We start from the raw sequence: 12,927 nt of genomic DNA, 5'->3' as shown, positions 1-12,927 counted from the left end.
CTCGTATTATCGATTGCAGGAGAAATCATTTCATGGTCACCGACTATCGAACGATTTCTCCTGCCTTCGGAAATAAAAGTCAGTCTAAACTGACTTTTATTTCCTTGCAGATTGCCGAAGACGGGGCAGGCGATAATGCCATGTGAGGTCAACCACGCACCCCGAGCAGGCATCGGCTGGTCTGCATTCACTGGGGAACGCACAGCGTTTTAATGGGGATGCCCATACAACACTGGGTGTTCCCATGCTCCAGGCCAGTGTCCACATGTGCAGACCCTCCTCCACCACCACCATTGGAACAGGGCCGAATTCAGCCCCACTCCACTCTATCACTATTGAATCATCCCCAGTGTTGGCTGCCTAGGGCCATGCCATACTGCACCAATGTTTATGAGACCGCAAAGAATAGTCTATTCATTATTATGAATTAATGATATCACTGAGGTACAAGGTATTACATTAAGCTCTACAAATGTATTTAATGACTCCCTACAGATGGTGGTTCTTATGGACCCAATGGAGGACCCAGATGACATTTTGAGAGCCAACCGCTCCCGGGAGAAGACCTACATGTTTGATGTGGCTTTTGATTACACTGCAACACAGGTAATGTATAATTTTCTAACACATTAAGACAGTATGGGGGAAATTTACTAAGATGTGTATTCTACTTCACATGTGATGTTGCTATGGCTAACCAATCAGATCCTGTCTACTATCTTCTAGAGCAGTGTTTTTCAACCACTGTGCCGTGGCACACTAGTGTGCCTTGAGCTGTTCTTAGGTGTGCCCCCAGATCTAGAGATGCCCAAACCAGTTTACAGCCACCACCAGTTCAACTGTAAAGGGCCAATGTATTTTATTTTTGTTACCTGTGGGGACCAGTGTGATTTATTTATTTTTTTATATGGGGGTCAATTGTTTTTGTTTTTTTTTCTGTGGGGGCCAATGTGTTTTTCCCTGTGGGGTTCTCATGGTGTGCCTTGGCAATTTTAAAATTTTATTTAGTGTGCCACATGGTAAAAAGGTAAAAAATCGCTGTTCTAGAGGGTGCTAAATAATACCACTTTTACACCACCGAAAAATCCGGGTCATCGGCGGGTCAGACCCGGATCATCGGCGGTGTAAATGGAGTATATCCGTGTCCATTTACACGGGTCCTCTACCCAGGTCCTGCTGGTGAATCAGGCCCAATAGCATACAACTGTGGGCTGCGGGGGATGATGGTCGGAGCTGGAGGGGATGATGTGCGCCGCTGCTGTACCTCCCCCCGCAGCCGCGAAGTTACTGCGGCGAATGGACAGTCAGCATCGGGGGTCCCTCCTGTGCATAGGAACTAGTACTAATTCCCATGCCCCGGAGGGACCCCCGATGCTGACTGTCCATTCGCCGCAGGAACTTCGCGGCTGCGGGGGGAGGTACAGCAGCAGCGGCGCACATCATCTCATCTGGCTCCGACCATCATCCCCCGCAGCCCGCAGTTGTATGCTATTGGGCCTGATTCACCAGCAGCAGCGGCGGTGCACATCATCCCCTCCGGCTCCGACCATCATCCCCTGCAGTTGTATGATATTGGGTCTGATTCAGCAGCAGCGGCGGCGCACATCATCCTCTACGGCTCTGACCTCAGGCTGACAGCCAGGTACCCCCACCTCCCCTCAGCAGCCGCAGAAACCCCCCTTCTCCCAGCACCCGGGGACAGCTTCCCCCCTCTACCCCTTCAGAATTTTTATTTAAGTAGTAGTGTGTGTGTATATGTATGTATATATATATGTGTATGTGTGTGTATGTATGTATATATATATATATACTGTATGAGCATCTGTGCACACTCCTAATCTGGAGGGGGGGGATGCTCAAGCCACAAAAATGGTAATATATGGAGCAATTAGAAGCAAGCACACCAGTCTTTTAGTAGAAGATGAAAAAACTTTATATGAAAAAAGGAGTCAAAAGTCCATACTTAACATGTAATGAGAGGACTGCAAGGACGCCATGTTCGAGCTCTACAGCTGTTTCGGTGCAGGTATCACCGTCATCAGGAGCACATATGTCCTTTGGCGGCACTCCAAATTGAAAGGCAAATGGTTCCTAATGTAATAAACTGGTGCCCTCCGATGTGCTGTCTCAATGTAGAGTCCTGGAGGGTATGACGGCACTCAATAATCCACACGTAGGCAAAGTTACATATATATATATATATATATATATATATATATATATATATATATATATCATATTTATTTATATAAATATGATATATATATGTGTTGCCTCCTGGCAACAAGCAATTTCACCCCCTTGGCTACAAGCAAGCATTTTTAACGACATCCATAAGGAAAGGCAGTGCTGACCCAGGTTCAGTGTAAATGGTGCAGACCCAGGTCTGCATAACTCCCAACATGACCCTCTCCAGAAGGGACACATTGCTCTGTTTCTGGACTTCTCTCTTATACCCCTTTTACACCAAAATCCCTGGTCGGACCCTGGTCTTTGAACACGGAAGTTTTCAGGGTCGGACCCTGCTTCATACCCCATTTACACAGCACTTCAACCTGGGTCGGACCTGGGTCTGCACCATTTACACTGAACCTGGGTCAGCCCTGCTTTTCCCTATGGATGACATTAAAAATTTCAATTTTAGGACTGATAAACTGCCAGCCAACCTTCCCTCAATGATTTAAATAAAAATTAAAAGACATGAAAAGTTAGCATTGAAAAATGTTGGTTTGTTTATTTAGCAAAATATTTTGTCAAAAAGTTATATTCAGTCCTCTGCCCCTGCAGCAGCAGTCAGTTGGTCGACCTAAAGATGGTCGACAGTCATTAGGTCGACACCACTAGGTCGACCTACTGCAAGGTCCACATGGGACAAGGTCAACAGGTCATTAGGTCGACACAAGCATTAGGTCGGCATAGGATTTTTCACTGTTTAATGAGCCGACATATACCGACAGGCGGTGTTTCATGCCCTAATATCCACTAGGGCAGTGATGGCTAACCTTGACACTCCAGCTGTTATTGAACTACACATCCCAGCATGCCCTGCTACAGTTTTACTATTTGGCCATGCTAAAACTGATGCAAGGCATGCTGGGATGTGTAGTTCAACAACAGCTGGAGTGTCAAGGTTAGCCATCACTGCACTGGGGCATTGTGGGAGAATAAAATAGTGTGCCGAGTGCATGGACACTTAAAACTGTGTCCATGTCGACTATGTCGACAATCGGGTTAAAAAAAACAGTGAAAAACCCCATGTTGACCTTTTGACTGTCGACCTAGACCATGTCGACCTAATGCTTGTGTCGACCTGATGACCTGTCGATCTTATCCCATGTCGACCTAGACACCTGTTGACCTTGCAGTATGTCGACCTTATGACTGTGGACAATCTTTAGGTCGACCATACAATCCATACCCTTCCCCCCAGCCCCCCCAAAACAAACACAAATGATTTCTGTAGGTAGAGTATATATCCCTTAAAAAATGGAGTCACTGGAGTGGGAGGCACATCATGCACCCTCCTCTAAGCTCTTGGTCCCACTACTGCCTGACAGCGCTGCATCCTAGTGCCAGATAGGGTTGTGGCAGGTCCACCTGTGGAGTGCCAGGTAGCAGCCTGTGTGCACTGTCCGCACGGGTTGCTGTCTTCTGCTGCTGCAATGCACTGTGGAACGCATGGTACTGACTTACGGAAAGGAGTCCCATGCTTCTGGTATCCTTTCAACACTACCCAGATGTCCCGACCTGGGTTGGGACCATTTACACCGCTCACGACCCAGGTCCGACCAGTGTTCAACCCTGGTCAGGACCTGGGTAGGAGACCAGTGTCAATGGACCTGGGTTGGTCCCATTTACACCAACACTGACCTGGGTCCGACCTGGGTTTTTCGTTGGTGTAAAAGGGGTATTAGTGTATGATTGATATTACCTGTGTGGAAACATCTTTCTTACCCATTTACCTGTTTAAAACAGGTGACAGCAATCATACATTAAGAGGGAAGTCCAGAAACAGAGCAAAGTGTCCCTCCTGGAGAGGGTCATGTTGGGAGGTATGGGTCTGACCCAGGTCGAACTGCTGTGTAAATGGGGTATAAAGCAGGGTCAGACCCTGGAAACTCCAGCGTTCAAAGACCAGGGTTTTTGGTGTAAAAGGGGTATAAATAAGAAGTTGCTTCTGATTGATTGGAGTGAACCTGCACATGCGCATTGCGAATGGTACGCATGCGCAGTAGGCTAAAACCTGTGCTCCGAGCGAAGTTGTATCCGAGTGAGTCAATCAGAATAACCTCCATAGTGAATTGTTGCTAGGAGACAGAAATATATTATCGGGGATATCCTATTATACCTGATAACATATCGCAATTCCCAATGTTTTTTCTTGGGCTATACAATATGGATCGCGTTGATAAAAAACGGGACTATGTAAAAACCGGACCCGGACTACACTCCGGACCGCCGGACAGGACATCAAAATCTGCAGTCCGGAGCTTGTAGGGTCCGGGGGGTTCTTGTCCGGGGGGGTCCCTGTTATAGCTATCACCGGGGACATGGGGGAGGGGAGATTACAGCCTCCCCGGGCAGTCCGGACCGTCCGGTTTTTGCTGCATGCCCGGACCATACAGGGAGGCTTTATTCTACCCCTCCTCCTCTACCTGGTGACAGGTGTGACAGGCAGCCCCCCGGACAGGACACCCCCGGACAGGACACCCCCCGGACCGGAGGCTACAAGCTACAAAATGCAGAGTTTGATGTCCGGTCCGGCGGTTTTGTCCTGGTCCAGTTTTTACTAATACCCATAAAAAACCATGAAAATGAAATCAGGCTTCAGTGAAAAGTGTTTTCTGCCTTTCCAGCCACATTTTAGTCTGTTTTGGGGGATTTTGCTTCCTTTGCTGGAGGCTGGCAATATAAGTCATGATACGGACGGCTTTTCAGGGATAATTAGATGTAACATGTACAGAGAGCAGTGGCAAATGCATGATTTTCAGAAGGGGGTTTCCAGAGGGGCGGAGCAGAGCACGGAAATGGACACTTAGGTGACCCAGTATTTGCCGGGTCAGTTAAAGTATTATAGATAGACCAAATGTATATAAATAATAAAAACAAATAAATATATATATATATATATATATATATATATATATATATATATACATACATACAGGGGTGTAGGCCCCTGGGCATAGCAATGTATTGGGGCCCCTACCGATCCTCCAGCGGTAAGGGTGGGGGAAGCTTTGATGTCCCGCAGGTGGTAGGGGGTATTATATCAACTGCTCAGCATGTAGGGCCTGGATCAGTAATTTCCATTAATTACCCCTTTACTGCACAGATGGTGGGAGATATGGTGGGAGAAGGGGGCACTGGGCTGAATGAAGGGGCCCTGATACATAACTTCCAGGGTGGTAGAGGATGTTTAATACGCAGAGCAGGGGTGTATAGTGGAGTGGGCTTATTATTCATAATTTTCTGGTGGGAGGACAACTTGCTTGACTGCAGATATTTCCAGTTCCCGGAAATAGATTTCTTAGATTGTAATGGAATTAAAAACTAGAGAATCCCACCTACCAAATAGTACTGGGGACTAGGGGATCAGAGTTCAGGAGGCAGAGCAATCTGCCAATGAGCATTTAAAACTACATACCAGGTGTGTGGAGCTGGAGCAGTAACCAGCTGCTGGAAGGCTGATATCTCTGGTTCTGGGAACAGGAGAGACAAGCTACTAGTGTCCATCAAAGGGGGAGAGTCCCAGCTTTTGGAATATACCCTCAGAAAAACTCTAAAGGGGCCCATACACGGTCCGGTAAACGGATCCGTTTGGGTCTTAATTAGCACGCTTCGCATCGGAATGCATGCCTAGTGCATGCGGTGTGCATGCAATGCGATCCGATGCGAAGTTTAGCTAGTACAAAAAGTATGTGCAGCACATACTTTTTGTACCGTACTATGTACCGTACTATGCAAAGTACAAAGCGGACGGTCCGGGAACGGACCGTCTATGGGCACCTTTAGTCAGACAGAACCTGAAATATCTGACTGGGAAGAGCAATTAACAGGCTTGGATGGGGACCACTGATTTGAAGTCATATATCTGGTTCCCAAGGGCCGATTTTTAAAATTCTTGTACCCATGGAAAGAGGGGACCCTCAGCTTTCAGCCCAGGGCCCTTGGACTTCTGGGGGGATTTCTGGGTACTCGGAAACCCCCCCCCCTGCGTGCGCTACTGGAGAGAGTTAGATTTGGGTGAGTTATTTTGTTTCTGTGCAGGGAAAATACTGACTGCTTTATTTGTACACGGCAATATAGATCTCACTTTGAAGTAAAACCCCACCCAAATCTAATTCTCTCTGCACAGTAACATCTACCCCACCTGCAGTGCACATGGTTTTGTCAATTTGCCAGAAGGAGTGAACCAGAATAGCAATGTGTGCTTATTACACAATGTTATTTTTTTTATTTGAAATGCTTTTCAATCGAATTGACCCTTTAAAGTTCAATAAATATATATATATATATATATATATATATATATATATATATATATATATATATATATATATATATATATATATATATATATAGTGGAGGTAGGGTCTGGCACTCCTGTAGAATAGATAAACTGCAGCCGGTGCCCTCACAGTCTGGTAGAGACGAATATAGATGTGGAGGGTGCTTATTTATTACGCCGTGAGTGCCGCACCCTCCACATCTATATATATATATATATATATATATATATATATATATATATATATCATTCTGCAATCAAATCTGTCCTGCCTTGGTAACCTCTGTATGCTTTATGGACCTTATTCGGGTCGTTCCTTTTAGTGCATATGCGTTCGCACATGGGCGGTGTTTAGCGTCTGCGCATGCACAGATGCATTTCTGCGCATGTGCAGACGCTGGGTACATGTGCCCGCGGCAAACAAACTGTTTGCTGGGTGCACGCACCCAACCTTGCGGACATTATACCGTAATTATGGCTGACTCACTGCATAGATGACATTCTAGTGTAGCTATATGGTGCTCAGGTGGCACATCCGGAGAGAGTAACCATTAGCTGTGTTTTCTAGGAACATTATCTCCATTGCGGAGTCCCCGGTGTCGCTGTTACTAATAATTATTAACTGCTCCAGCGCTGGTGCTGTTGTGCTTACTAGAATACATCCGTTATCAAATCTGGTTGAGGATATGCTCAAAAATGTTTGTAAGGTGTCTTGTATTAAGTAATGAAAATACGTTTGCTGATAATTTTATTTAATTATACATTAATTTTTATCCTATTACATATAGGGAGAAATGTTAATTAAAAATTTGCACCAGACCTCAAAAGGTATTCACAGAGCTTCCTGCACTCCAGTAACATGCACCCTATCTACTGGATTTAATCCATCCTTAGAAAATAATATGAAACAGTTTATGATCAATACATGTACATTGGCAAAGGTATGCATTGCTCAAAAATGGTTAGCAAAGGAAGGTCCTGAGGTGGGGGCATGGAAAAATCTAGTGAAGACCACTATAAAACACGAGAAATACGTATAATCAGCAAGAGGGGCAGATAAAAAATTCCATCAAATATGGGACAGGTGGGAAAAGCAGTAGAAGCTTAGGAACATAACTATAAAATAAAGCGGATGAATAAGTAACCTAACAGGGATGGGGTAGGGGGAGGGGAAGGTAATAGGGGGGGAGACAGGAGGGAATAATAGATCGAATGGGATACATTACCAATAATGACCAAATAGAGAGAACGCAAACTTGAATATTGTTAAATGGCCTTATGGACCAACTTGGAAAGTAGAGAACTAAGGAAAGTGAGTGTAAAAGCTACATGAAGGAAACTCGCAAACCTAGCTCCAGTATTTCGGGTAATAGGAGATAAGAGGTTAAATAGAGATATATTGTATAAGTACACATAATGGAAAAGATTTGCACAGGCATATAGTATATCACTCTTTGAGACAGAAAATAAATATAATATTATGGACATGAAAGAGGCTCGCAAGAGATAGAAGAAGTAATAAGAATTAATATGCACAGAAATGACACATAGGTAAAAAATATAAAATTTTACACATTTCTATTTAGTCTTATAAATTTAAACTTGGAATACATTACAAATAGGGATTAGTAAGAGGGTGTAAGAATTAGAATAATTAACAAGAAGTACACGAGAAGGAACCCTACTTAGGTAATATAAATACACTTTTTATGGAAGTCTGTAAAGAGGAATAACTAAGACAGTAAATTCACCAGTAAATAAGTGTGATAATATAAACACAAATAATATAGACACGTGGAGGAGTTTAGATTAAGTGAAAAGGATGCTGGAGCTGGGTAGGCGATAGAGGAGCAAAATGTAATTATTTGTGTTTGAAGGCCAATATATTTCAGTAATTGTAGATGAAATTCGTGTTGATAAATGTATAGAAAAACTGTATGTCGATTACCGGAATGTACCTGACACAATGTATGTAATACTATTAACCTCCTGAATTTTTTTTAAAAAGATGTTGTGAAAATAAAATAAAGTATAAATAAAAAAAAAAAAAAAAAAAAAATTTGCACCAAGTCGCACTTGTCACTTGTAATAGGGTGCGATTTTTGAGAACAAGCCAGATATCACTTGCGATTTTTTAGTAACAGGAGTGTGCGTTTTTTTAGTACAAGTAAAAAAAAAAAAGAAATGTTGTGGAGTCTCCAACCCCTGACTATAACCAGCCCTGGGCTCTTTGAGCCGGTTTTGTTTTGAGAAAGCTGAAGCCCAAGGCTAGCCCCGGCACCTTTGGGTGGTGGGTGCCGAGTTGATAGTTTGTGTAAAAAGATTAAATAAAATAACATTCGGTACTGGTATGAAACAACAAATCCCAGCAACCCTCTCCTCATGCAGGGACTTGGAGAGCCACAAGACTCAACATGTGGGGTATTAAAGGGCCCACTTGACCTTGTAGTTCCACAGCAGGACCAATGGTAAAATAAACACACCATTGTGGTCCTCCTCTAATTAACAGTGGTTCCAGTTGATAGATATACAGCAGAGATGGGGAACCTTTGGCCCTGAAGCTGTTGTTGAACTACACATCCCAGCATTCCCTGCTGACGGTTTGCTATTGGCCCTCCTAAAACTGTTGCAAGGAATGCTGGGATATGAAGTTCAACAACAGCTGGAGGGACGAAGGTTCCCCATCCCTGATCTACAGTGTCTAGATAAACAGTCAATAGTTGAATACTAAAAGGCCATGATGCAATACAGTAGGTCGGCAGGGTCAATATGTTGACATGAAAAAGGGTTGACCTGCAATAGGTCGACATGAAAAGGTAGACACGTAAGTTTTTTCCAATTTCTTCGTAAATTTTTGGACTTATCAAACTTTACCATCCACGTGGACTACAATTGAGTAAAGTGTGCTGTGCAAAGTGTGACACCAAGCCCAAAGCATGGTGAGTGAAGTGAACCGTGCGAGGGGACGCGTTATGCTACTTAGGTGTCCAAGTTGACATGTGTCAACATTGACATAACATTTTTATGAAACATTTATGTCGACTTTTTACTGTGTCTATTTTCTGAACATGTCGACCTTTTAACCCTGTTGACTCTTTGACCCTGTCAACCTATTGCATGTTGACCTTTTGGGGTCGACCTATTGACTGTCTACTAGACACTACCTATATAATAACCCACACCCAATAAACAGTTATATACCTGTACATGCTGTAGAACATTGCTGTGCTAATTAAGGCCTTAAACAGGGGTGGCCAACGGTCAGAGGTAAAGAGCCGAAAAATATCGGTAGTCAAGCTAAAGAGCCGACATCATGAGCGCGCCGAAGACGCATGCGCCAAAAAAAGGGGGGTAGTCTATTTTGACCCCTTGGGTGGGTGTGATACAAATATGCCTCCAATAGTGCAGTGCCATATATACATATGCCCCCCACACGGTGCCAGGTATGCCCCTATGGTGCCAGAAAGCTGGTATGCCCCCACAGTGCCACAAACTGCTATGCCCCCACAGTGCCACAAACTGATATGCCCCCACAGTGCAAATTTCCCTGCAGCAGCACTCACCGTTGTTGCTGCTGCTGCCGGGCGGGGAGAGGACAGTCTGGCATCCCCCTGCAGTCCTGTGATGTCACCGAGGGGAGGAAAGCACAGCACACCGCGCGTCTCCTTCCCCCTCACTTCCCTGTGACTGGGCCGTCCACCAATCAAAGCTCGCTGGCCGGCTCCTGATTGGCTGCTGGCCCGCGAGCTCTAATTGGCAGACGGCCCAGTCACAAGGATGCACAGTAAGGGGTAGGAGAGATGCGCGATGCGCACTCTCTTCCCCTCAAAAGGAGAAGGGATTCAGGGAACCGGCAACAGGGGGGACTGGGACGGATGGTGGGCGGCGGGCAGCAGTGGAAGCAGGAGCCACACTTTACAAGGGGGAGAGCTGCATGAGGCTCAAGAGCCACGGGTTGGCCACCACTGGTCTTGAACAATGTTTGCATTGAGGCATTTGCATATATTGCTCCGTAAGATGGTGCCTGAATAGCAGGCACCACAGGTATAGGAAATCTTCTGCAACTGTACGTCCTAATGATGTTGATATTAAGGTCCATTGTAAAATAAAGCCCATCAGTTGGAGTGATGCTCTCAAAAAGTGCGATTTTGTTGTTTTATGTCATATTTTTCCCGGAGACGCTTAAGGTAGTCAAGTATGTTTTATGTTAATTCATTAAATAACAGAGGCATTTAGCGCGATGATAGATCGCTCAAAACGCTCAGCAAGATCTCTCAGCACACAGTGATGTGTCAGCGCTCTGTGCTGTGCAATCTGTCAGGACCAGATATTAATCGCCGGGCAATAGCGACGTGTGGGGCCGCGCATCCCTATCGCTATGGCCCCTGCACACGGAGCGATGTTGGGGCATTTTCTAACTCACCGGTTCTCAAACTCAGTCCTCAGGACCCCACACAGTGCACGTTTTGCAGGTCTCCTCACAGAAATAATTAGCTCCACCTGTGGATATTTTAAAATGTGTCAATGAGTAATGAATGCACCTGTGCACCTGCCGGGTGACCTAGAAAATGTGGACTATGTGGGGTCCCAAGAAATGATTTAGTGATTTGGCACCTAATTCGCTACACGTGTAGGCCCCATTAGTTTACAGTCTCAGCTCCATTCATCTCCTGGTATTTTACTCTCAGATCCATCATTGTCCCTTTTCTATTGTTCTTCTTGTGTACCCACTCTGTTTCCTTAATGCCTGTTTACTCTCAGATGCCCTATGTCTTTGCAGTCTGCTTCCTTCTCCATAGCACTTTTACTTTACCTAGTTCCTCCTTGTCTAGCTAGAAATCTTTGCCCTTGATAAAAATGCTCTCAGCTCAGAAGAGAACAGAGGAAACAGAAGTCTGCTTGAGGATAGAGTTACCTCCTTTGCAGGATCATGTTGCCTCTTTGTATTCTGGGTTGTGTTACAACTTCACTTGCATTACTCTCCAGCACCTTGACCTATGTGTGACGCTTGCTCTTGTCACTCGTATGATGTTACCCAGGGAAAAGGACTATCCCAGCACCAAATGTATGCTCTGCTCAGTCGTCATGTGCGGTAACCTGAGGGACTGCGTGTGAAGATGTTTAACTATTTGACACTCAGCACTGGTTGGTCTTATGCAGTCTTATGTGTTAGGTCAGTGGTCAGGGAACTCGGTCCTCATTACCCCACGCAGTGCATGTGTTGCAGGTCTCCTCACAGAATCACAAGTGAAATAATTAACTCCACCTGCGGACCTGCTGGGTTACCAGCAAAACATGCACTGTGTGGGGTAATGAGGACCGAGTTCCCTGACCACTGTGTTAGGCATACCTCCCAACAGTCCCGATTTTAGCGGAACAGTCCCGATTATCAGGGCCTATCCCGCTGTCCCACCCACGGGCGGCAGTGTCCCGCGGTGTGGGGGGGCTGTTGGGAGTCCCCCCTGTCAGCTGCTAAGCACCGGGGAATAAACGCTGTGCGCATGCGCACAGCATCTATTCCCGCAGCCAGGGGGCTGGGGGCATGGCTAGAGGCTCACAGAGCCTCTGGGTCATGCCCCCATAGCGGCAAAATGGGGGCGTGGCATCGCGGGAGAGCTGCGAGTATAGGCCACGCCCCCGAATTAGGCCACGCCCTGAAAATTTCGAAGCGCCGTTGGCGCGCAGCAGCAGCGGCCCGCCTGCTGAACTGGCAAAGTTGGGAGGTATGTGTTAGGTATAATGGGCGTAATTCATGACGATTCATTCTGCCATTCTTCGCAAGTATAGCAGCATTTATTAACACTGAATGTTTGAAAAACATCACATAGGGCTTATTGTAGTTCACTCTTAGAGGCAAATTCCTTCTTAGCTAGACAAAACCATGTGCACTGCAGGTGGGGCAGATGTAACATGTGCAGAGATAATTAGATTTGGAATTTGCCCAACTAGAATAAGGCCCATAGTGTTTCTCTTCCGGTAAACAACAGAAGGGATTCATTTACAACAGAAGGGATTCTGGATTTAAGACCACATAGTCATTGTGCACGCTGCTGCTGTGGGGAGTGCTGTGAAGAATCCAGTTGGATCCCTCCCACGGTAAGTCACACAAAAGCTTCTTTAGGGCAACATCATCTAAAGTTGGCGTAGTACCACATAAAGCCCAGGTATTCCAGAGCTTGGTGCATATGCAGTAAATTGACAAACGTCAGAAAACAGCATTTTGGGCTGTTTGTGATGCATTTTTAGTATTGATTTATCCCGACCTTGGTTCTTCTGTGAGTTGGCTATCCCTTAAACCAGGCATGTTCAAAGTCCGGCCCGGGGGCCAATTGCTGCCCGTGCCATCATTTCAAGTGGCCCGCAGCCTCCAGCCAGAAGAGGGCGGAGCATTAGATGAAGGATACACAGGACACTAA

At 45.5% G+C, this 12,927-nt stretch overlaps 1 protein-coding gene across 3 annotated transcripts in view; it reads left to right on the top strand.

Moving 5' to 3' along the window:
• KIF19 (kinesin family member 19) overlaps positions 1-12,927 on the top strand; it is a 106,074-nt gene that overhangs the window by 16,504 nt on the left and 76,643 nt on the right. For all 3 annotated transcript variants that reach the window (XM_083148735.1, XM_083148734.1, XM_083148736.1), the window contains one exon: positions 496-606. In XM_083148735.1, the coding sequence (XP_083004861.1) occupies positions 496-606 (111 nt within the window). The remainder of the gene's footprint in view (positions 1-495; positions 607-12,927) is intronic.

Source organism: Crinia signifera, chromosome 6 (assembly GCF_055691185.1).
Source record: "Crinia signifera chromosome 6, ASM5569118v1, whole genome shotgun sequence".
Taxonomy (NCBI): domain Eukaryota; kingdom Metazoa; phylum Chordata; class Amphibia; order Anura; family Myobatrachidae; genus Crinia; species Crinia signifera.
The sequence above is the reverse complement of the archived record's forward strand: the minus strand, read 5'-3'. Positions and strand labels throughout refer to the sequence as shown.